General features: G+C 37.4%; 1 protein-coding gene across 3 annotated transcripts; it reads left to right on the forward strand.

The window, feature by feature from the left end:
• Window positions 1–494: 494 nt before the first annotated feature.
• Window positions 495–24,177, forward strand: VPS4B (vacuolar protein sorting 4 homolog B). Of its 3 annotated transcripts, XM_036417464.2 has the most exons (11): window positions 498–795; window positions 5,277–5,388; window positions 8,192–8,348; window positions 10,817–10,884; window positions 13,932–14,051; window positions 17,275–17,431; window positions 17,805–17,953; window positions 18,550–18,631; window positions 20,969–21,188; window positions 21,854–21,994; window positions 23,453–24,177. In XM_036417464.2, exons 1-11 carry the CDS (start codon window positions 769–771, stop codon window positions 23,552–23,554), a joined length of 1,335 nt encoding a protein of 444 aa, XP_036273357.1. In that variant the 5' UTR covers window positions 498–768; the 3' UTR covers window positions 23,555–24,177. The 3 variants fall into 3 exon arrangements, with proteins under 3 accessions (XP_036273359.1, XP_036273358.1, XP_036273357.1); XM_036417466.2 differs by lacking the exon at window positions 21,854–21,994 and having other exon boundaries at window positions 495–795; XM_036417465.2 differs by lacking the exon at window positions 13,932–14,051 and having other exon boundaries at window positions 497–795.
• Window positions 24,178–24,929: the final 752 nt, after the last annotated feature.

Consider the following 24,929-nt stretch of genomic DNA (forward strand, 5'->3'; position numbering starts at 1 on the left):
ATTTGAAAAATGCTTGCTGGATGATGTGAAGGGTGAGCAATAACACGCACTCGATCTTAATGCTCGCCAGTCACTGTGCTCTGCGCCATATTGAGCACGACTAGCATTCTTCACAACCCCCGAGGTAGGCACTACAATCAGCCCCGTTTTACAAAGAAGGCGACAGGCTAACGGAGGCAGGGAAGGGAACCAAAGTCCACAACCGGTGGTGGGCCTTGGAGCAGGATGGTATTTTCCAGCTCAAAAGCTGCAGAGAGACAGAGCATGCTCCATGATGTGCAGTGAAAAGAGCCAGAGCCAGTAACCCATCTTAAACTATAGGACTTCCGGAAAAGAAGAAAAAGTAATTGCTCCAGCCAGGTCCCTAGGCCAGTGCCACAGTGCGCCGGCCCCCAGCCTGACTTCCGCCCCAAACCTCGGCGGGTTCCCGGGAAGCCTCTGCTAGTCTCGCGATGCCCCGGGCTAAGGCGAGACCTGGATGACTGAGACTTGGGTAGTGCGCGAGCTGATGACGAAAGCGGAAGTTCTGAGGCCGGAGGTGGGACCAGAGCCCGGAGGGGCTTGGGATTGCGGAAGTTTTGCGAGGAGGGTAGGGGGCTCTCGGAGCTCCTTGTGATTTCGGAACAAATTCCAGAAGGAAGTCCGCTGCTAGGGATCCGAGAGTCCCCAACCTGTGCACGTTCGGGGCGACTCCAGGCGCACCTCGACGTCGCCGCTCTTGGTCCTGTGCCCTCGTTCCTCCCCAGGGAACCGCCTCGGATCTCCGCCATGGCATCCACCACGACCAACCTCCAGGTATTACTGTTTTCCCACCGCCCTGGAGGGCTGGAGGCGCGGGGCGGGGGGCGGAGGGCGGGGAAGATGGAGGAGGAGGGCGGCGCCCAGCCGCTGGTCGGGGAGTTGGGTGCTTTCCGCTCGCTTCCGGGGTCTCCCACGGGCTTTCTGAGTCTCTTACGTTGAGGCTTTTTTCTTTTCCCTTCACACCAGCCGCATTTGAACCGAACTGGGCAGCGCTGTGAGCAGACGCTTCAATCTGTGTCAGGGAGAGCGGAGAGCACGAAATGTTTACAAATTGCTGCTCTGGACCCGTTGACAGTAGGGTGGTCCGTAGTTGGCGCTTAGTTCCTCAGGCTGCTACAGCAGAGCTCTTCTGTTCGAGCTGTCAAATGAATAGAAACTTGAGAACAGTCTTAAACTCCGGAGAATCCGTGGGTTCACTGAGTATATGCGTTTGTGTGCACTCTCTATGGCTCCCAGAATGAAAGATCAGGGGATTTTTTTTTTTTAATTAGGTTGTGTCTCCACTTCCCCATCCCCCACTGCAGTGAGCATGGTATTTTGTACACCAATCAAGAAATCCTGAAATTTTAGACTTAATCGTCAGACCTCTGTGGAGCGGACATTGAGACATTTCTGAAAGTGTCTCCCATCCTCAGAATGGATCTGTGGCTTCAGTATGTGACTTGGTCTCGAGCACTTGGGTTTTCTTGTTTGCAGTAGGAATCTATGGGTGCCCTGTACTGGCTGCTGTTAGATTGGCAAGTGTGGAAGCAGGCTGACCACGGAGGAGACTGGGCACTAGTATTGACAAATGTGATAGTGGATTTAACCAGGGCAGAAGCTAGAGAGATGGTCAGATTGTACCCTAGAAGAATTACTAGCGCTCCCAAACCACATCAAGACACAGTTACCTTCATTGCAAATTAAAAATGCTAACAGAAATAAGGGTGAAGTGGGGCATTCAGCAGGGAAAGTTATCATCCTTGATTAAAGGTTTAATGTATTATCAGTACAGTAGCAACATGTGGCTGTTTAAATTTTGCTTAAAGGAAATTTAAAACTCACTCCTCAGTCACACTAACCACAAGTGTGCAGAAGTCGTGGCTAGTGGTTCCTATATTGGATGTTGTAGATGCATGTCCATCATGAGAGAAGGGTTGGTTTCAAGTCATGGTACTGTATGTGGAGATAGATAATTAAATACTGGTTGTAAGCATTTTATTTTAACAAAGATCAGTGTAGTGCCTAAAAGAGGGCTGACCTCAAATGAGGGGACTGTGGGTGAGTGGTACAGTGAGTAAAAATAATATGACAAGAAAATCACAGCCAGAATAAGAAAGAACTTATTTCTGCACATGGCCTAGCCACTGAGCCTTCCTGATACATTTTTATATGACCAGATACATAACCCACTAAATGACCACGTGATACAACTCTGAGACCTTTATATTTCGCTTAGTTTACCAAACTTTTGAAAATTTAGCTTTAAGTTCAGGCTAGTTGAGATGTGAAACAGGTAACTTCTACTTTTTTCAATTCGAAAGCATATGATTTCTGTTTTTCCCTGCTGCTGCAACACGGAGTGTGTGATGCCCCAATGAATATCTCTTCTCCCATTTACAGCTTTCATTCTTTCTCTGCAGTCTGTTTCAATATACAATATTCATACATGTGATTGGGGGTTGTTTAAATAATTTTTTCTTATCTGAGTTATATGCTTACTTTTAATACAGTATAATCATGACCATTTCCCCCCCCCCCTTTAGGCTCTTATTTCTGTTGCATACAGTTTTACAACCTAAATTAATCCAGTTGGAATATTTAAATAAACCATGTTTGTTTTTTACTTGTATGTATATTTTTAAAAATTAAAGATAGTTTTTTAATGAAACTTTTATTTTGATGTAATTATAGATTCACACACAGTTGTGAAGAAATAATACAGAGATCCTGTATACTCTTGATCCCGTTGCCTCACATGGTGGCATCTTATAAAATTGTAGTACAGTATCACAACCAGATGGGCACACTGATCCATTCCACCAATGCTGTTCAGATTTCCCCACTCTCACTTGTACTAGTGTGTATTTGAGTGTGTGTAGGGTTCTGTCAGGGGTAAGTTCAGGCATCCATCACTACCGTCATGATGTAGAATAGTCTATCCATAGGGATCCCTCCTGACCTTTTATAACCACAGTCACCTAACTCCCCCTGCACTCAACCTGCCCCCCATTGCCTACCATCTCTGTATCAGTAGTTCCTTTTTGGCACTGAGTAATACTCCTTGGTAGGGATGTACCACAGTTAATCATGCAATCCTTGACAGACATCTGGTACATTCATGTACAAGTTTTTGCATGAACATAGGTCTTGGTTTCTCTGGGATAAATGCTCAGTAGTGCAGTTGCTGGTTCATATGGTAGTTGCATGTTTATATTTGTAACAAACCAGTTTCCCAGAATGGTTGTATCATTTTACATCCTACCTGTAGTATATGAGTGGTCAGTTTTTCTGTATCCTCACCACTATTTGATATTGTCACAGTTTTTTTATTTTTTTATTTTAGCCATTCTAATAGATGTATAGTGACATGTCATTGTGGTTTTAATTTGCATTTCCCTAATGGCTAATGATGTTGAACATCTTTTCATGTGCTTATATTTGTATATCCTCTTTGGTAAAATGTCTCTTCATGTCTTTGGCCCATTTTCTCCTTAGATTCTTTTTATAACTGTTGAGTTTTGCGAGTTCTTTATATATTCCACCTCCTGTTTCATAGGTCGGTGCTCAACCATTGAGCCACGCTGGTTGGGTCCAAATATAATACTATTCCTTTGCTGAGCATGTGGTTTGCAAATATCTCTCCCAGTCAATAGCTTGTCTTTTTAACAGAATCTCTTACAGACCAAAAGGTTTTAAGTTTAATGAAAAAATTCCTTTTTTCCTTTTATATATTGTGCTTTTGGTATCAAGTCTAAGAACTAAGATTTTATAGTTTTATATTTTATATTTAAGTCCATAATCCATCTTGAGTTAATTTGTATACGAAGTGTGGGGTTTAGGTTGAAGTTCAAGTTCTCTCTCTCTTTGCTTATGGATATCCAATTACTCTTAAATCATTTATTGAAAATTCTATTTTTCTGCCCTTTACTTGTTTTTGCATTGTCATTCAGTTGAACATATTTGTATGAATTTATTTTTTTAACAAAAAATACTTCAAAAGTAGCCTGTGTGCATTATTGACATTTTTAAGAAGATGTGGAAGTAGAAAATGAAAAAATTAAAATCTTATCAAAGATAAGTTCTATTAAATCTCCTCCTCATCCTATTACTGTGCTTTTTTTTTTACTTGTGCTACATGTAAATAGTTGAACTTGTGCTACATGTAAAAATTGTTTCTTTTCAAAAACTTTAATTATAAATATACTAAAGGCCCAGTGCACAAAATTTGTGCATTGAGGTGTAGGGGGTATCCTCAGCCCAGCCTTCACCCTCTCCAATCCGGGGCCCCTCGGGGAATGTCCGACTGCCGGTTTCCTGTGGATTGTGCTTAAACCAACCAGCAGACGGACATCCCTCTAATAATCCAGGACCACTGACTCCTAACTACTCACCTGCCTGCCTGCCTGATTGCACCTGACTGCCCCTCTCCCCCCACCTGCTGGCCTGGTCACTCCCAACTGCCCCCTGCTCCCCCCCCTCCCTCTTACTGAACCCCCTTCTGGAGTGATTGCCCCCAGCTTCCAACCCCCCCCTCCACCAGTCTGGTCGCCCCTTACTGCACCCCCTCCCTGCATCGTTGCCCCCAACTGCCCCCAACCTGGTCATTCCTCACTGCCCCCCTCTGCCAGTCTGGTCACTCCTCACTGCCCCCGCCCCCCACCGGTCTGGTCGCCCCCAACTGTAGGCCTGATAGCCCCACGCAGCCTGCTGCTGCTGTTTGGTCGTCTCTCGCTAACTCCCTGCTGGCCTGGTTGCCCCACGCAGCCTGTTTGGTAGTCCATTCGGTTGTTTTGAATGTGATGGCCGCTAAGCCTTTTATTTATATATATATATATATATTTCATGTTACTACGAATGTTTTGGGCCTAAGCCAGCAGTCAGAGATCCCTCTTGCAGTCTGGGACCCCTAGCTCCTACCACCTGCCTGCAGCAGAGGCAGGAGAGGCTCCCCCACCTTCTCTGTACTCTCCAGTCATTAGCCTGGCTTCTGGATGAGTGGTGCTCCCCCATGGGAGCACACTGACCACCAGGTGACAGCTCCTCCTCCCTGGTGGTCAGTGTGTGTCATAGTGACCTATCATTCTACTGTTTGGTCAATTTGCATATTAGGGTTTATTATATAAGATGTTATTGTGATTTAGAAAAAAAGATTTGTTTTAAGGTTGTATTTTTAAAAAATGACTTTCCATGTGATTATTTACTTCAAACATACACTTATGCTTTGATTTTAATGGTTTGATTTTGATGGTATGATTTTGCTTCTCCTCAAACAGAAAGCAATAGATCTTGCTAGCAAAGCAGCCCAGGAAGACAAGGCTGGGAACTATGAGGAAGCCCTTCAACTCTATCAACATGCTGTCCAGTATTTTCTCCACGTAGTTAAATGTAAGGTCATAGTTTGTTTCTTTATTTTAAAACACCAAAATAAATTTTTATTCAATCTGTTTCATTTATGAATATTGCAGGACAATGCCAGAAAATTCTAAACTATCAATTTGCAAATATATATACTATTGATACAATTTAATATATTTATAAATACATATGAAATATATTTAATAGCAATTTGCAAATATAAATATATCCCACTAGCTTTCTAGCATCTAAACAGGTTTTGGGTACTCAGCAAATAAATCTGCACTACTATTATAGTTATTACTTTGCATACCTGAACATATAAAAATGTCATATAGTTAGTAGGAATAAGTTTATTATTTTATTTTATTGTACCCAACTTATGTAATCTGAACTTTCTCATCTTCTAAGCATCTCTTTGAAAATACTGTTTTTAAAAAGGTTGGGAACCCCCCCCCCCCCCATGTATTTTTTGAATATTGGATGTTTCCATGTGTTAGGCACTGTACCAGGCATGGGGAATCTCCTACCTTCATGTATCTTAAGTCTAATGCTGAATATGAGTGAAATACAATAAGATGTTAGAAAAGACTTCTTTCTGGTAAACTTTAATTTTTTTCTAAATAAAAAATTTTAGCAGTTGGATAATTTAGCATTTTCTTTTGAGTTTCCGATTTAACTTTTGAGATTTTTCTGTCAAATTAAAGTGAAACTAAGAATGAATTGTAACATGTAGCTCTCACAGAGGCCTGCCCATATGTAGTAAAATTACTGTATTGGTGTGTACACATAATATATGGGATTTCTATCACTGTTTATACTCTGAAATAAAGCTTATTTAGACATTAATGGAAATTGTTAATCTTGCTTTATTTCTATTTGTCTTAATGGTTTTATATGAGATAAGCAGCTTTCAACTATCTATATAAAATGTAAGGGAAGAGAATAGAATATTAAATAACTTAATATCCAATCTTACATAATAATAGAGAAACATGTAAATTGACTGTACCTCTGCTACACCCACAGCCAATCAGAGTGAGTTTGCAAATTAACCCAACAAAGATGGTGGTTAATTTACATACATATCTGGATTACGGGAAACTCCTCGGCGGCACCCAGGTCACTCCCAGCCAGCCATTGGAGGGGTGGGGGGCCCTTTTCCCAAGCCTAAAGCCCAAGGTTTTAGGTTTGGGAAGGGGCTCAGCCTGCGATTGGAGGGGCAGGGGTGGAGGTGGGCCACTTCCCAAGCCTAAACCCGAGGCTGAGGCTTTAGGCTTGTCAAGGGGCTGAGCCTGTGGTCAGAGAGGTGGGGAGTGCCTGACCAAACTCAGACCATCCAGAAGTCAGTGCTGGGTTGCCCAGCTGCAGCTTGGTAACCTAGAACTGACTGCCCAGGTGGCTGAGATCCAGAAAGTGAGTCAGAGTCTGATCTACAGCCTCAGTGGAAGCTGTTGATCAGTGTACTTCCGTCTCTCTTTCTCTCCCTCTTTTTTTCTGTTCTTCGCCAACAGCCAGGTGTTTCTCTCCTGGTCTCTGTGGGGGCTGCTGTTAAGCCCTGCCTATTTGATCAGGCCCAGAGATAAGCCTAGAGATGTTGACTGGCATAGGAACTGACCAACGATAACCAAATATGGGTGCTGTGGGGAGCCAAAGGCTGTCTAAGATGCAGATCTTTTGACTCTGACTGACATAGGAACCAACCAATGAGAACCAAATCTGGGTGCTGTCGGGAGCCAGTGACTACCTAGGACACATGTGTCAAACACAAGGCCCGCGGGCCAAATCCGTCCCGCCAGGCCTTGCAATGTGGCCCGCACCGCGCTGTCATCACTGCACTCCGCTGCGTTTCCATCACAATGACAGTTTATGACTGTTCAGTAAACCATTCGGCCCGCGATTTAGGCTGGATTTTAGATTTTGGCCCCTTCTCTGATTGAGTTCGACACCCCTAGCCTAGGAGAAGGAGCTTTTGACACTGACTGGCGTAGGAACTGAACAATGAGAACCAAATCTGGGTGCTGTGGGGAGCCAATGGCTGCCTAGGAGGGGAAGCTTTTGATGCTGGCCCATCAGAATCAAATTGGCCAACAGAGGAGGTCAGTTAGGGGCAACATCAGGCCTGTAGGAGAAGGCAGTTAGGGGTTATCAGGCTGGCAGGCAGAGGCAGTTAGGGGCAATCAGGCAGGCAGGCAGGAGGATCGGGCCTAAAATGGCAGTCAAACATACAAGGGGTCCCCAATTGGAAAGGGTGCAGGCTGAGTTGAAGGAAACCCTCCCCCCCCCCATACACAAATTTTGTGCACTGGGCCCCTAGTATTAACTTGAAATATCCTAGTGCCTTGCTCAGATCTATTGTATTTCTGACTCAAACCTACTGTTGGCCTCTGAACTTGGTGAGAAGAAATAGTAAAGATTGACAATCCTTGGTTAGGATGAGCTAAAGATAACCTTCCTCCCCAAAATGGATTTTTCTTGTTTAAAAATATGTCTAAGGCCCTGAAAAGTGTTACAGTGATTAAGAGCATTGGCTCATGGACCCAAGGGTCTCAGATTTGATTGCCAGTCAAGGGCATAAATTTGGGTTGCAGGTTCGAGGCACGTGCAGGAGGCAACCAATGTATTTCATCTTGATGTTTGTCTTTTCTTCCCTCTCTCCCTCCCATTATTCTTTCTCTCCCATCCACTCTCTTGTGTGGCATCTCTCTAAAATATTTAATGGAAAAAATATCCTTGGTTGAAGATTAACCAACACAAAAAACGTGTATGTAAGAGCTAAAAAATATCTAAAAAGAACACTAATGGAAAAATCTCTCTCATTTCCCTTTAATAGATGAAGCACAAGGTGATAAAGCCAAGCAAAGTATCAGGGCAAAGTGTACAGAATATCTTGATAGAGCAGAAAAGCTAAAGGAATACCTGAAAAAGAAAGAGAAAAAACCACAGAAGCCGGTGAAAGAAGGACAATCGAGTCCAACTGATGAGAAGGGGTATGCATTTTTTTTCTTTTATTTATTTATTTTTGTACACCCCAGTGACCAGACATTACATAACTTAATATGTGATCATCTCAATAAATCCCACACCCTTTCAGCACCATGCCTAGTTATTAAAAATTACTGATTATATTCCCTATGCTGTACTTTATATCCCATGACTGTTCTATAATAACCAATTTGTATTTCTTAATCCCTTCATCTTTTTCAACTAACCCTCCTCCCATCTGGCAACTAACAAAAAGTTCTCTGAATCTATGTGTTTTCTGTTCTGCTTGTTTGTTTTGTTATCTGGAAAGCTCTTTATCTTTCTCTTCTAAATGATAGCTTTTCTGGGTAGAGTAATCTAGGTTGTAGGTCATTGTTTTTACTATTTTGAATATTTCTTGCAACTTCCTTCTGGCCTGCAAAGCTTCTGTTGAGGAATCTACTGACGGTCTTATGGGTGCTCCCTTGTAGGTAACTAACTGGTTTCCTCTTGTTGCTTTTAAAATTCTCTGTTTGTCTTTAACCTTTTGCATTTTAATTATAATGTGAATTGGGTTCATCTTATTTGGGACTATATGTGCTTCCTGGACTTGTATATCTGTTTTGAGAAGAGGTGTGTATTCTATAGTGTTAGATTTTATTGTGCCTTGGTTTCAGGCACATCCCCAGTAGGAGGTGTGCAAGAGGCAACTGATCGATGTTTCTCTCTCATTGATGTTTCTAACTCTATCCCTCTCCCTTCCTCTCTCTAAAAAAATCAGTAAAATATATTATATTTTTTAAAAACAATGAGTTATTAATAAATGTTTTGCATTTTTTTATGGTTCTAGGTGCCTCATATACAGTGTATAAATATATATTGTGACATTTATGCATTTCAGCTTTCTATTATGAAACAAATTTTATTTGCGGTTTTTTCATGTCACTTCATATCAGTATTTTTTTTTTTAAATATATTTTATTGATTTTTCACAGAGAGGAAGAGAGAGGGATAGAGAGTTAGAAACATCGATGAGAGAGAATCATTGATCAGCTGCCTCTTGCACACCACCCACTGGGGATGTGCCCACAACCAAGGTACATGCCCTTGCCCGGAATCGAACCCGGGACCTTTCAGTCCGCAGGCCGACGCTCTATCCACTGAGCCAAACCGGTCCCGGCCATATTAGTATTTTTTAAATAATTCCTTAGTGATTTCTTCCTCAGTACTTCTTCTGTCCTTTCATTCTTTTATTTTTCTCTTTCATGGATGCCATGTTCTTTGGAAACTTGTTTAGACCAAGTTAATAGCCTTTTAGGCTTCCTCTATGTGAATAGGAATTCATTTTTTGAATAAGAATTATATGTCACAGGGTGGCATCAGGATTTTAGAGATGCTTAGGTGGGGCATGGCCCAAAAATGGTTGGGAACCCTTATCTAAATCAATTTTGGAATGTCTTCCCAGCTGGAAGATGTGTCATTAACAGATGCAAAGTTTGTTATTCAGTATGTTCGTGCCAAGTTCTATGCTGAGCAGTGGGAACATACTCTATGCAGGTCCTCTGACCATTCTGTTCATTGGTACCGGAAGTGGTTCTAGATGACAACACACTCTTAAGAAGATGAGATTCTGAGGTGGGGTTATTTGGGTTTGAAGGCAGAGGTTCTGGTTAACTTTAGAGGATACAATACTCGTGGTTTATGGTATGCAGTGGCACAAGCTACTTAGCCAATCCCCTGTGGTCACCAGGAATGGAGATCTTTGAAGGCAGTGTTTTGAGAGAATGTGTTTCCGATGGTCTTAGGCTCTACAGCAGCAGTTCTCAACCTATGGGTCATGACAGGTTGAGAACTGCTAGCAGGGTCACCTAAGACCATCAGAAAACACAAATATTTACATTACGATTCATAACAGTAGCAAAATTACAGTTATGAAGTAGCAACGAAAATAATTTTATGGTTGGGGATCACCACAACATGAGGAACTGTATTAAAGGGTCATGGCATTAGAAAGGTTGAGAACTACTGCCCTAGACTAAGGGTTACAGATCTTTGTGCCTTAAATAATGAATCTTGTGGTTTTTTTCCTCCTAGTTATGTCTTGTTTTAGTATATAGTTTGCCTGGTTCTGGTGTTTTCATTGTTGTTGTTTACAGCTCTTTTATAATTCATTTTAAATCTTTTGTGGGATGAGGTGTGGGGTATGCATTTATGAATTAGCATATATGTAAGTGTGTCATGGGAACTTGGAGCTAGATCCTGATTTCATTCTGGTCTTTTTGCCCCTTTCCTGTTCATGATTCCATATTGATGGATAATATTCCTCTTAATAATTTGCTTAATATATTCTTAAGAATAATGAAATAAGCATAACTTTTAATGTGAATGTCTCATTTTGCCACTTACAATAGTTCAAACTAATTTTTCCTTCCTTTTTGCCTTATTTTTGATAGCAAGGAGTGATCATTTGAATATATTAAATTCTTTTTATTAGGAAGGACAGTGATGGGGAAGAAGAATCAGATGACCCTGAAGCAAAGAAACTACAGAATCAACTTCAAGGTTGCTTTAGATTTCATTTTAAATTTACTATCTTATTTTTAAAAAACTCAATAGTGAATTATCTATTTGAATTGCTTCCTCCCTCCCCCCTTGAATTTAAATAGGTTCAAGAATTGGCTTTATTTTCTAGTGGTCACATGCTGGTTTTCATAGGATTTTTCTCCTTAGGGCCTCTAACGGGTTGGGTTTTTTTCCGTGAAAACACACTACCAAATCTGAGGTTGTCAAAATATCCTGTCAGGAACAGAATGAATTAGTACTTACACCTGGCTTTTATTATTATTGCTATAGCTTATTTATTAATGATTTATTTCATGTTTCCAACCTGCTCATGTTTCCTCATCTGCCTTTTTTATTCTATTTTAGCACTACTCTTTATATTTCTCTCTTTCCACTTTTTACCTTCCACACAGAAGAACACTCTTTCATTCTCCTCAACTATTGTCTAGTGGCATGATGAAAGGAGCATAGATTTTGGCTCCATTCAGATTTGGATTCCATCCCAGGTTGGCCACTTAAATCTTGAGCAAGTTCCCTAACATCTCAGAGCCTGAGTCCCAGCTCTAAAATAGAAATTAATAATATTTTTGTTTCAGGGCTAGTAAAAGATTTCTGACAATGTAAAAACTGCCTAGTATTATAGTTAACAAATTCTAGGAACTCAATAAGTGGTAGCTTTGTGTATAGTGATCTATATAATTGCTGGCTTCTTTAGTTACTGAGATTGGATTGTGTTTTTTTAATATGTTAATGATGCTTTTTCAGGTTGAATTTTATGTATTTTGTTCATTTGAATCTTGCCAAATAGAATGCATAACTGGGACAGATTTCCATTATATAGGCCCAGTTTGGTTCATGAATGATGAATAGTCTCTTCATTTTGTAATATTATATCTTTCTCATCTTGCCAACTCCACTGGGAGGTATAGGAGGATACTATAAGGTCAGTACCTTAAAAAACTAATTAGTGAGGATATTTTATATTCCTCGAACTTCAATGGTGGATGTAGTCCAAGGACAGAACTAAGTTTCCACTGCCTGGGCCAATGGGGGCACACACTTTGCACTCAGTAAGTTTGGTTGAGCAGCCCAGTGGTCCTGTGCCCAGTGGCCTTATTTCAGTTGTAAGGCAAAAAGCTTTCTTCTATCTATTCTGTGAGTAAAAATTAAACAAAAAGTTGTATAATAAGCAGTACAATGAAAGACTGGATAAATTTATATAATTGGAAACAAACAAATTATTTGACCTTTTTTTAATCCTCACCTGAGGATATTTTTCCATTGATTTTTAAAAAAATATTTTTATTGATTACAGATGGGAAGGAAAGGGAGCGAGAGATAGTACAATAGTAACATCAGTGATGAGACAGAATTATTGATCAGCTGCCTCCTGCACACTCCCTACTGAGTATCGAGCCTGAAACCCAGGCACATGCCCTTGACCGGAACTGAACCAGGGACCCTCCAGTCCACAGGCCAGCTCTCCATCCACTGAGCCAAAAACAGCTATGGGTTTCCGTTGATTTTTGCAGAGAATGGAAGAGAGAGGGAAAGTCAGAGAGAAATATTGGTAGAGAGAAACACATCAATTGGTTGTTTCCTACACAAGCCCCGACCCAGGGCACAGGCCTGGAAGGAGTCTGCAGCCGAGGTACATGCCCTTAACTGGAATCAAACCCAGGACCCTTTGGTCCAGAGGCTGACACTCTATCCACTGAGCCAAACTGGGTACGGCTGACCCTTATTTTCTAATAACCCTTTCCCCTTTTTGATTTTACAAACCATTAAGTGTCTAGTAATTAATATTACTTTTATTTAAGTAATCTTTTATTACTAAACATTCCAAAGTCCCCTTTAGACTTTAAGGAAAAAAAAAGTATTAGGTTAAATGTGAACATTGATTACGGCATATTTATAATATTCATAGCAAAAAACTTTAGTTGACCAGGTTTGCTTACTTATAAAGTAAATTTATGTCGTTAACTAACACAAATCCTATCTGATGATGTAAATTACTACCTTATGTAGGGTAACTAAATTGAATGGAATATAGAAAATAAAAAGTGAATTGGCGTTCTCAATTCATATTTAGTCTGAACTTTTAGAGTGCAAAAAATGTTTATGGTTTTATTTAATTTTAATCTATAGTTAATGATTTTCATAATTTAGGAAAGTTTCAGAGAATAACCACTCTTAGAATAATAGATGATATTTCCTAATGAGAAGAAATAACCCATAAAACTAATTTTAAGTAGCAGTAGATTGTGTAGGTGATAGTGTTCTATCATACAATTACACATCATCTTGGAACAAACTGTTTAGTTGTTTGTAGTGGAGCAATTTCTATATACAGTACTGGAAATTAGAAAAGCTTTTGATGAAAGATAGAGAGTTTTGGCAGTTATATTAAAAAACTTATGACAATTGCTATAGCTTTTGAATATATGGTTTTTTAATTGTTTGGCTTCTGTTTAGCAAATCTTGTGGTACTATTGTAAATCTACAAGAGTACATTTTCTCTCTTGCCTCCGTTATTCTCTTCCCTTATTTCCTTCCCCTTTCCATCCCTTCTATCCATCTACCTGTCTTTCTTCAATTTGTTAAGTGTATTTTTCTGTGGTTAAAGGAGAGTATTAGATCTACTTTTTTGGGTGTTTGGTTAAGAGGAGAAATAGTAAATCAATTCCCATTGAATGAGCATTTTCAATACTCCTGAATTTGTGCTGTAATGTAATTTGGTGCTTTTCCAAGTAGTCTAATATTTATTATGTCATTTGACTCTTACACTAACCTGTCCGAGTACCTTGGGCAAATGTAGTATTTTTACTTCACAATGAGGGAGCAGTCATAGGAAAGTGACTTATTCCAAGTACCTGACCGCTCCCTACTCCCAACTAGTTCCTCATCACACTCTTTCAAAAAGGTTTTTAATCAATTTTTTCCAGACAATTTTATAATATATTTATTTAACATCGTTATTTCATGTTGTCATCTAAATTTGATGAAATAGTCCTCCTTAATTTAAAGATGATATAATTTTTTTGTAGGTGCCATTATTATGGAGAAACCTAATGTGAAATGGAGTGATGTTGCTGGTCTTGAAGGAGCCAAAGAAGCACTTAAGGAGGCTGTGATATTGCCTATTAAATTTCCTCATCTTTTTACGGGTGAGATGGTTTTTCAATAATTTTTTGGATGATTTTCCAAAACCACATTGATGACTGAAGTAGAGCATAGTGAATTCTTGTCACCATGTCATGGTTTGTTACCTTAAATTCTAAGGCAGTGTTACACTTTTATACAAAGATATTTATTTCACATGCATACACATATGTTTAATATACATACTGCAAAACAATCTGAATGTCAGCCAGTAGGGCTCAGTGTAACTCGCCAGCATGCACTAGAATGCTGCACACTCATCAAATAGAGTGAACATCTATATCTAATTAATGTTGGAAAATGTCCACGCATATTATAAAAATCAAAAAGTAAGTTATAAAATGTGTGTAGTATGAGTCCATGTTTGTTAGATAAATGCATGTGCTAAGAAGTAGGTGTAGACGGAGTGATATAAGATGGATGATTTTTAGTTTTGAGTTTTTGTTTTTTTTTTACTTTCATGTGAAATAGTTTGTAATGAACATGTACTAGTTTTAGAGGAGTATTTCCATTTTTTAAAAAGAGAAGTAAGAATTATTTACCATTTTCAGATGAAGTGTTCATCCCTTAGTGGCAGAGGAGAATGTTGCTAACCCGCCACCTGGGTAAAGCTGAAGTTACAGCTCCAGCAGTGATTGATTTGTCTGTGTCAGACCGTTTCTTCTCATTGTCCTTTCCATGACTGCTAGCCTATGTTTGTGATTTGGCTATACCCATCGTCTGAAAGTGACACAGACGTCTTTTTTTCTTTTAAAAACAAGCTGGTTTTATGTAGAGAGCAAATCTGTGGTGTTGGCCTCAGACTGAACAGGTCTGGACAGTGATGTCGTATAGAGCAGTGATGAAGAGCAAAGAGCACCTGTCCACCTGTTGTCCACCTAGCTCGAGGTATGACTTACAGCCTAACTTCAGGAATGTGAAACTAACAGTATAAAAGTTGGCATCAGTTGAGTTGACGTCATTTTATATTACTTATACCAGTGTTTCTCAAACATGAGTCATTTATGGGTCATCATGAATTTTTTCATTGTGTCATTAGGTAATAAAAAATATTTTTATTTAAATCATTCACTTTTAGAGCAGATCTTTATTTATACAGCATAAATATACAGAGACATGCAAACCCATAAGTGTTCAGCTTCAAAATTTATCACAGAGTAAATACACTTATATAATCATCAATGGGATCAAAAAATACTGCCGGTGACCTAGAAGTCCCTCTGCCTCTTTCCTCCACAGTGATAATCACTCTCAACTCTGAACACCATAGATTGTTTTGCCCACTTTTGAACTTTTAAATCATCTCACTTATTTTACTTAGTAACTTTATTTTTTTAAAAACTGCTTTGTGTTTACTACAAATGGAAAAATTAGTGTTTGTCTAATACACATTAAGAAGGTAATCATTTAGCCTGGCCAATGTGGCTCAGTGGTTGAGTGTTGACCCATGAACCAGGAGATCACTGGTTTGATTCCTGGATAAGGCACATGCCCAGGTTGCAGGCTCGATCCCAGCAGGGGACATGCAGGAGGCAACTGATTGATATTCCTCTCTCATTGATGTTTCTATCTGTCCCTCTCCCTTCCTCTCTCTCTAAAATTATCAATAAAAACATATAAAAATATTTTTAAGATAATCATTTAAATAAAAAGTATTTGTATATCACCTAAAAGCATTTTAAATGCTACCAGTAGTATGTATCCCACATTTAAGGAACACTGACTTATAATTGCAGACATTTAAAATAGGAAAACAGAATTAAGTACCAGTTGAGGCTTCTTTTGAAACAATAAACATAACTATTTAGTTTTGCCAATTGGTCATCTGTATATAATTTTTTTGCAGACACTATGTACCCATTCACAATTTGCTCTTAGCAATTTTTCAATGTATATTTGATATTTGATTTCCAGTTATAGCATAGTCTGATTTATTTTAGACAGCATTATAATTTCTCATTAGCAAAACTGAGATACAAAAAGTTGATTTGTTTACATTTTATTTTAGGAAAACTAGAGTTTAAGTTAGAGTCCCCATATCATTGACCAATTATTTGAATAAGGGTATGTAACCTATAATAATAACTTGTGCTTCCTGGTGGGATCAGGAATTGAGCAGAATTTCAAAAGGGGTCAACCAAATGTTGTTAATTTCATTCCTTCAGAGGTCATAGTGTTTAAAAGAAAATATTTCCAGCTACTTTTTCCCTGTGGATATAGCTTCTTCAACAATATTTTTTTTAATTAATTGAAGAGAGAGAGAGAGATATCAATTTGTTGTCCACTTACTTATTCATTCATTGATTGATTCTTATGTCCCCTGACCTGGAATCGAACCCACAGCGTTGGCTTGTGGGGACATTATTCTAACCAAGTGAACTACTTGGCCAGAGCTCTCTGACAATATTCTGTTATCAAGCAGTGCACACAGTATTTGGTCACAAGTGCCTTTTTTTTTTAATATATATATTTTGATTTTTTTTACAGAGAGGAAGAGAGAGGGATAGAGAGTTAGAAACATCGATGAGAGGGAATCATCAATCAGTTGCCTCTTGCACACCCCCTACTGGGGATGTGCCCGCAACCAAGGTACATGCCTTTCAGTCCACAGGCCGATGACCCTCTAAACTAGGGGTGTCGAACTCAATCAGAGAAGGGGCCAAAATCTAAAATCCAGCCTAAATCGCGGGCCGAATGGTTTACTGAACAGTCATAAACTGTCATTGTGATGGAAACGCAGCGGAGTGCAGTGATGACAGCGCGGTGCGGGCCACATTGCAAGGCCTGGCTGGACGGATTTGGCCCGCGGGCCTTGTGTTTGACACATGTGCTCTAAACCCTGAGCCAAACCGGTTTTGGCAGAAGTGCCTTTTAACTGAACTCTTTTTCCACACTAGACTGAGCCTGTGGACGGCAAAGATCCTTTGGCATTCATAGTTCTCTATCTGCACCTTGTGGTTTCTTTACATAGTGGTTGAATGAATGAGTGGACAAGCAAATGAACTTCCTGTTAGAAGGATCATATTCATGTAAACTCACTTTTAACAAAGTGGTCTCTAAAAAGAGCAAATAAAATATATTTAAGATTTATCTGTGATTTATTTATAAAAATTTGTATTCTATTGATAACTTTAGAGTGAAAACCTTCTCCCAGCATGGACGGTATCTCTGGTAACTGAAATCAACAGTCTTGAAATTCTCATGTTATATTTCTTACATAAATTTTAGGCAAGAGAACACCTTGGAAGGGAATCCTTTTATTTGGGCCACCTGGAACAGGAAAGTCCTATTTAGCCAAAGCTGTAGCCACAGAAGCAAACAACTCAACATTCTTTTCAATACATTCCTCCCACCTTGTCTCCAAGTGGTTAGGTGAAAGTGAAAAGTAAGTAAGAAATTGTTTTTTTAAATGTCTTTTTTACCAGCTAATCACTATTTTACTCTATAAAATAATAAATTCTTACATCATTAATAGACATTCAGAGAGTTGACATAATATAGGTATTCTTTTCTCTGTCGAATCAGTCCCTACTTTGGAATGTATTTCATAGGAGAAAGATAAACATATATATATATGTTAGTAAATTGTAAAGTGGATTATCCAAATGTAGCATTCTTGTTTTCTGGACCAAAACATGATTAGGCTTTTTAGTTTATAGAATTCCTATACTATTGTATATTGTTTTGTTTTCCTCTTTTCATTAAGCCATGTGTTGTCTACTATTTTCCAGAAACTAAAAGCTTTTACTTCTTTTTAGGCTAGTTAAGAACTTATTCCAACTTGCCAGAGAGAATAAACCTTCCATTATCTTCATTGATGAAATCGATTCTCTGTGTGGTTCAAGAAGTGAAAATGAAAGCGAGGCTGCACGTAGAATTAAGACGGAGTTCCTAGTTCAAATGCAAGGTGGTGTCACTGATTTCTAAAATAGTTTCTATTTATTCTATAATCATTATTTTAACAGTAGTGTAAAATTCAAGCAGAATTTGTTCATTCTAACAGACTGTTTTATTATGCCTTGTTTCATTCTGTCTTTCATCCAGTTGTAATCATCTTGAGGGACTTGCTGGTATAAATAGTAAAGAGATCTATATATTCACTTATACCAGAAGCAGTATCAGTAAAAGGAATATGTAGAGTTCAAATGAAATCTTTCAAGAAATATTTTTAAAAGAATATTAATAGTATTTGTCCAAAGTCTAGGAGATTTGAATCTTGGGGATATTTGCATCATATTTTAGTAATTTGATATTTGATTCAATATAGTGTTTTTCAGAGAGAGACTATCAGGATGAGGTACTTTGGTGTTAATGCATCACATTGTTAACTGGACAGAGAGATGAGGTTTAATGGACACTAAAATGAAAAATTATTTAAAATATTACCTATTTTTGGGAGGGCAATGGTAAGATATGTACACACATAATAATTTAATAAAAAATAAATTTAAAAATAAAATGGCAAATAAATAAATAAATAAAATATTACCTATTTTGATGCAGGTGTTGGTACGGACAATGAGGGAATTTTGGTTCTGGGAGCTACAAATATACCTTGGGTACTGGATTCTGCCATTAGGCGAAGGTATGATGTGACAGTAAATATATCTGACTGCAGATGTAATAAGTGAATAAGAATTCCCATTCTGTCTAGTGAGGAATCATTCTGATAAGTTTGCAGAATCTTTTTTAATGTTCCCTAACCTTATTACCTTGAGAAAAGGGAGGCAGGCATCTGTTTGTTTGTTTTATTTGTTTGCTATATTAAAAATACGAGATTTTCACATACTGGAATCTTTCACATTGGGAAAGATAATACCTAATATTGATATTTACCTTTAGCTTTGATTAAGGCACTGATACTTCAAAAATTTACAAATATAGTAAATTTATATTTTACTATATAAAGATATTCCAGTGAAGAAACTTCATTTAAAACTTTAGCAAAATGATAATAATACAAGTTGAAGAATTATAACAGATAAATTTTCAGTTAAAAAATGTGTCTGTAATTTTTTTAAAATATATTTTATTGATTTTTTTGAGAGGAAGAGAGAGGGATAGAGAGTTAGAAACATCGATGAGAGAGAATCATCGATCAGTTGCTTCCTGTACACCCCTACCGGGGATGTGCCCGCAACCAAGGTACATGCCCTTGACCGGAATTGAACCTGGGACCTTTCAGTCCACAGGCCGACGCTCCATCCACTGAGCCAAACTGGTTTCGGCTGTGTCTGTAATTTTTAAATTGCATATGAAACTTGAGCTGCAGGAAAGATATATCTCTGACAATTTTTTACTGCTTCGTAATTCTCTATTTCATTCATTTACTTTTACATGGTAAAAATTACAATTTTAGTTTTTGCCACTCTTTTCCCATTCATCTGATGGTTTCCCAGGATGCTACCGTGTTTCCCGAAAATAAGACCTAGCGCATGGAAAGATAAGACATCCCCTGAAAATAAGACCTAGCGCAACTTTGGGAGAAAAAATTAATACAATATAAGACACTGTCTTATTTTCGGGGAAATGGTAGATCTTGGTACCAAGAAAGGAAATGTGCTAGTTATTTATTTTATTTTATTTTTTAATATCTTTATTTTGTTGTTAATTCTCATCTGGGGATATTTTTCCATTGACTGTTAGGAAGAGTGAGAGAGAGAGGGAAAGGATTTTATGATGTGAAACATCGAAGTGAGAGAAACACATCAACTGGTTGCCTCCTGCATGAGCCCCAACTAGGGCCCAGGCCAGGGAGGAGCGTGTGTGTGTGTGTGTGTGTGTGTGTGTGTGTGTGTGTATACACGCCCTTAACCGGAATTGAACCTAGGACCCATTGGTCTGCAGGCCAACACTCTATCCACTATAATATATATCTGTCCATTTTAATATATATAAAAGTATATTTGCACATTTATATAGCTAGGACCTGGTTATTTTTTAAGATGGCTTAATTCTGGGCCCATCTCTGCAGATAATGAAAATTTTTTAGATTCTTCTCATTGCCACAGAATATTATCTAAAGAAAAGAAAAGAAGCCGAGACTGGTTTGGCTTAGTGGATGGAGTGTCGGCCTGCGGACTAAGGGGTCCCGGGTTCCATTCTGGTCAAGGGCACATGCCTTGGTTGCGGGCACATCCCCAGAGGAAGGGTATAGGAGGCGGCTGGTCAGTGTTTCTCTCTCATTGTTGTTTCCCTCGCATTGTCGTTTCTGACTCTCTGTCCCTCTCAATTCCTCTCTGTATAAAATCAATAAAATATATTTTTATAAAAAGAAAAGAAAAGAAAAAAAAATCTTCACAGACCATTTAAATCTTTTCTCATTGCTTTCTTCCCATATCCAAATACTGAAATTCTAAGAAGGCAAACAAAATTATTGTTAATAAAGCATGATGTTTAATTATGATATAGTAGAATTATTTGTTCTGGATACCTATTATAATAAAGTGGACATTATGTGTAATATGTCTATTCTAAAATATTTTGAGTACGTTTTCAATTTTGAATTTAGAGAATTATTTTATCTCTTGTTTCATGTTAATTATATTAATATTAATCTTTTTATCAGTTCAGAGAATAATTCTATGGGAAAATGTAATCCTGGAGGACATGTCATGTCATGAATTCCAGGCATATAAACACTATGGCAAGATAACCCAAAGATCTTGTGAGAAAATCTAACCAATTTCAGTTGGTTCCCTGGTTATTCTGGTTTTATTTGTTTTGTGTTGTGGGCATTTTACCTTCGTTTAACCTAAATACATGTTTAACTCTAACACATATGGGTCCATTTAACTTATTCAGCTTAACTTTGTACAAATGAGAATATCTAAATATCTTGTTGCTTGAAAATATTCTAATTTTCAATGGAAATTAAATATATATATAGTAATATTCTTAATATAATGTTTTTCATTTTAAGATTTGAGAAACGAATTTATATTCCTCTGCCTGAGGCCCATGCCCGAGCTGCAATGTTTAAACTGCACTTGGGGACCACTCAGAACAGTCTAACAGAAACAGACTTCCGAGAGCTCGGGAAGAAAACTGAGGGTTACTCAGGGGCAGACATCAGTGTCATTGTGCGTGATGCACTTATGCAGCCGATTAGAAAAGTACAGTCGGCCACTCACTTTAAAAAGGTAAGGGATTTTTATCTGTCCTTCAGAAGGTTTTAAATAAAACATCTTAACCAGCAGTAGCTGTGTGTGTGTGTGTGTACATATGTATTTTTTTTTAATCTTAACTCATTTTTTCGTGTGTGTGTGTGTGTGTGTGTATACATGTGTATGTTTTTTGTGTTTTTTTTTTTTAACCTTAACTCATTTTCTCCTGTGATCATTGTAAGAAATTTCAAAATACAGAAAAGCATTAAGAAAAACATAAAAGCCGAATCCGGTTTGGCTCAGGGGGTAGAGTGTTGGCCTGCGGAGTGAGAGGTCCCAGGTTCAATTCTGGTCGAGAGCATGTACCTTGGTTGTGGGCATATCCCCAATAGGGGCTGTGCAAGAGGCAGATGATTGATGTCTTTCTCTCATCGATGTTTCTAGCTCTCTATCCCTCTCCCTTCCTCTCTGTAAAAAATCAATAAAATATATTTAAGAAAAAGAAAAATATAAAATCAAACAAGATTTATCCCATCACCCAGAGATAATCACTTTTTTATTGTATATTATTCTATTTATTTCCAAAAGTAAATATTTTAATGAAACATGAAATAATAGTATATTTTCAAATTTTCTGATAATGGCCTAAATCTAATATTTAATTTATCCAAGTAAATATTCCCCATCACTCTTTATTCCAGGTTCGAGGACCTTCCCGAACTGATCCTAACAGCATAGTGGATGATCTCTTAATGCCCTGTTCTCCTGGGGATCCTGGTGCCATTGAGATGACGTGGGTGGACGTCCCTGGTGATAAACTTTTGGAGCCAATTGTTTCCATGGTTTGACATTTTGTTTCATTTTTGGCAAAAATTTTAAACATGCTTTGTAGTTTGTCAACTATAAAAATTTTTCGTTATGTAAGATTAGCTAGAAAATGTTAGCATAATCAGGAATGTTTATTAAATATAATCTCACTTTAAAAGTTGTAAAAAGTAACTTAAAAAAAGAAATAATCATCTTTAAAATGTTTTCTTAGGCTTTGAGAAAAATCTTAACAATGAATGAGCTATTTTTTAAAAAACACAGGCTTCTGATCTTACAGGTCTTATAGTTGATATATTATTACCAAAATGCTCATATATATTGCACAAATTATTATCAAGCCTTAACTAAAAAGTAGGGCTGGTGAAAAATTTTCCCCTGAATCTCACATTTGGTAAAATATCCAGAAACCGTAATGTAGGAATCGTAATATTCATAGTAGTGTTTTTCTATTTTATTTCTCAAGGCTTTATAGAAAGTTTAAATAATGTAGTGCTAAAAAGAATTCTGAAATAATTTTATTGTAAAAATTACATTTCTATTTATATCGAAGGAGTTAAAATAATTCATAAAGCTTGATTTTGTAAGGCATATGATTTCTTAAGGAACTTACTATGATTGAAAAGGTTAATTTGTTATGTTTATGTTTTCTTCTTGATAAACACTCAGATTTTTAAATCGGCTTCTGTTACAGATATTCAAAGAGTTTTATGGTAGAATGAATAGTAACTTCCTGGAGAGAAAGGTTTACATGATATGTAGACATAAATATAAAGATATATGTGAGCATGTATATAAATATTCTTGTGTGAGTGTGTGTGTGTGTACACACACACCCATATATGTGTTAATCATAATGCTTATCTGAGAAGTTATTCAGAAACCCTTATTTCTTCCAATTCTTGATTTATTTATTAGTCTTGATTCTTTTGATCATTTTCATTCTTACAGGGTACAAAGTGATAGCCTAGAACTTTGATAGGTTGATAATTTTTTTAACAAATCTCTAATATTAGCCTATTTTCTTACCATTTTAATTTTAAGTAATAGTTCATTCTGATTTATTGATTTTAATCAAATAATATTCTGTTTCACATAAATATAAGTGACTGAGACTATTTTTTTTGAATTGCACTTGGAAAACCCCCCTCTTGTTAAAGGGGGGGAAAAAAACAGTTAAGGCTAGAAGAGAGATGGGGGCATGTTTTTGAGGGTCTTGATCCTCAGGCTCAGAGAATTGACTACTTCTGATGGACAATGAGGAGCTATTGAAAGATTGTGATTAGGATAAGACAAGCAATTGAAAGTTTCTATGCAAAGGAATAACATGGTCAAAGCTGTCCTTTAGAAGAATAAGAGTTTGTCAATAGTTTATGGTATTCAGGTTTGACCTTAGTTTAAAGTTATTAATTGTGATGATAAATTAGTGAGTGATTAAATCTATTACTAATACTCCCCTCTCCTTTCCCTGACAGGGTGATATGTTACGATCACTGTCTAGCACAAAACCCACAGTCAATGAACATGACTTGCTTAAATTAAAGAAATTTTCTGAAGATTTTGGCCAAGAAGGCTAAACCAAAGACATGAGGAAGATGTTTACCACGTGTGTTCTTTCTGTGGAGGAATTTTTGCCTTTCTTGGATGGCATTCAGGTTATTTCCAGTAAAACACTTACCACAGGAAAACATAGATCTCATTTTGCGTTCCTCTACATTTTATATGTATTTTTGCTCTGTTACCAATTAAATGCTCTTATTAACAAAAATTACAAAATGATGGGCTTTGATGAAATGAGTGCTACATGAATGGCAAAAAAAAAGAAAAAAAAGAAAAGAAATTACCCAGTAAAAAGAGGATTACAGTGGCTTGAGATACAAATTTTTAAAATTGTTATAAATGGTGGTCTTTGTAAAAAAATTTATCTTTCTTTTTTACTAAAATGAAATAGGGCTTATATCATATTTTATAAAAATTCTTAGACATCTTTTTCACATTGTAAATTTATTTGCTTTATTAAAACTTAAAATGATAGAATCTTTACTCTCAGGGATGGGTAATAAAACAGCAAAGAGACTGATTGGGCTTGAAAGATTTTGAATTGTGTTCTAGCCAAGGCTAATTAAATTGTTTTTGATAGGTTGACATTTTTCTTTGTGTAGATTTAAATAATTTCTTGTAAATCTGCAAGCTTTTTAAATATATATATATATATATATATATATATATATATATATATGTTTTTATTGATTTCAGAGAGAGGAGGGGAAAGGGTGAGAGAGAGGAATATCAATGATGAGAATCATCTATTGGCTGCCTCCTGCACGCTGCCTACTGGGGATTGAGTCCGCATCTGGGGCATGTTCCATGACTGGGAATCAAACCATGACCTCCAGGTTCATGGGTCAATGCTCAACCACTGAACCGCACTGGTGGGGCAAGCAAACTTTTATATTTAAATAATACCTTTCACTGTGCATTCTCAAGAGAAAGACTTTCCAAATTAGGCATTGTCTTTATTTTGAAAGAGAAATTTTTGTTTCAATTGTGTCTTTTTGTAGCAAGATTGACCCAAGCCAGTAGTAAATAAATATGTCCTTTTAAAATAATTCTGCCATAAAATACTGTTATAGGAACCAATGCTAAAAGGAATGGCCTTCATTTGGCTTATGGGAAGTGTATGATGTTGCTGTGTTTGTGTACATACATATATATAATTTTTTAATATAGAGTAGCAAGGATCTTTTACCTTTTTTAAGTTCAGGGAGCAGTGCGTCCTGACTCCACGTATGTTGTCGTCAGTGTGTGATACTTCATGAAGCTTTAGAAATGAGCTGATGTCTCATTCAATAATAAAATACAAACATGATACTATGTTATTTTAATATTTTTAAATAAAAAATCTGAGGGTGTGTATTGCACACTTTAGCATCAACACTAAGTTGTGCCTTG

Source organism: Pipistrellus kuhlii, unplaced genomic scaffold (genome assembly GCF_014108245.1).
Source record: "Pipistrellus kuhlii isolate mPipKuh1 unplaced genomic scaffold, mPipKuh1.p scaffold_m20_p_6, whole genome shotgun sequence".
Lineage (NCBI taxonomy): Eukaryota > Metazoa > Chordata > Mammalia > Chiroptera > Vespertilionidae > Pipistrellus > Pipistrellus kuhlii.

Bases quoted from the DNA above. Each gene is read 5' to 3' on its own strand.
- VPS4B (XM_036417464.2), top strand. From the start codon at position 769: ATGGCATCCACCACGACCAACCTCCAG. The intron at 796-5,276 runs GTATTACTGTTT...CTCCTCAAACAG, and splicing joins CCACCACGACCAACCTCCAG to AAAGCAATAGATCTTGCTAG. The intron at 5,389-8,191 runs GTAAGGTCATAG...TCCCTTTAATAG, and splicing joins TTTTCTCCACGTAGTTAAAT to ATGAAGCACAAGGTGATAAA.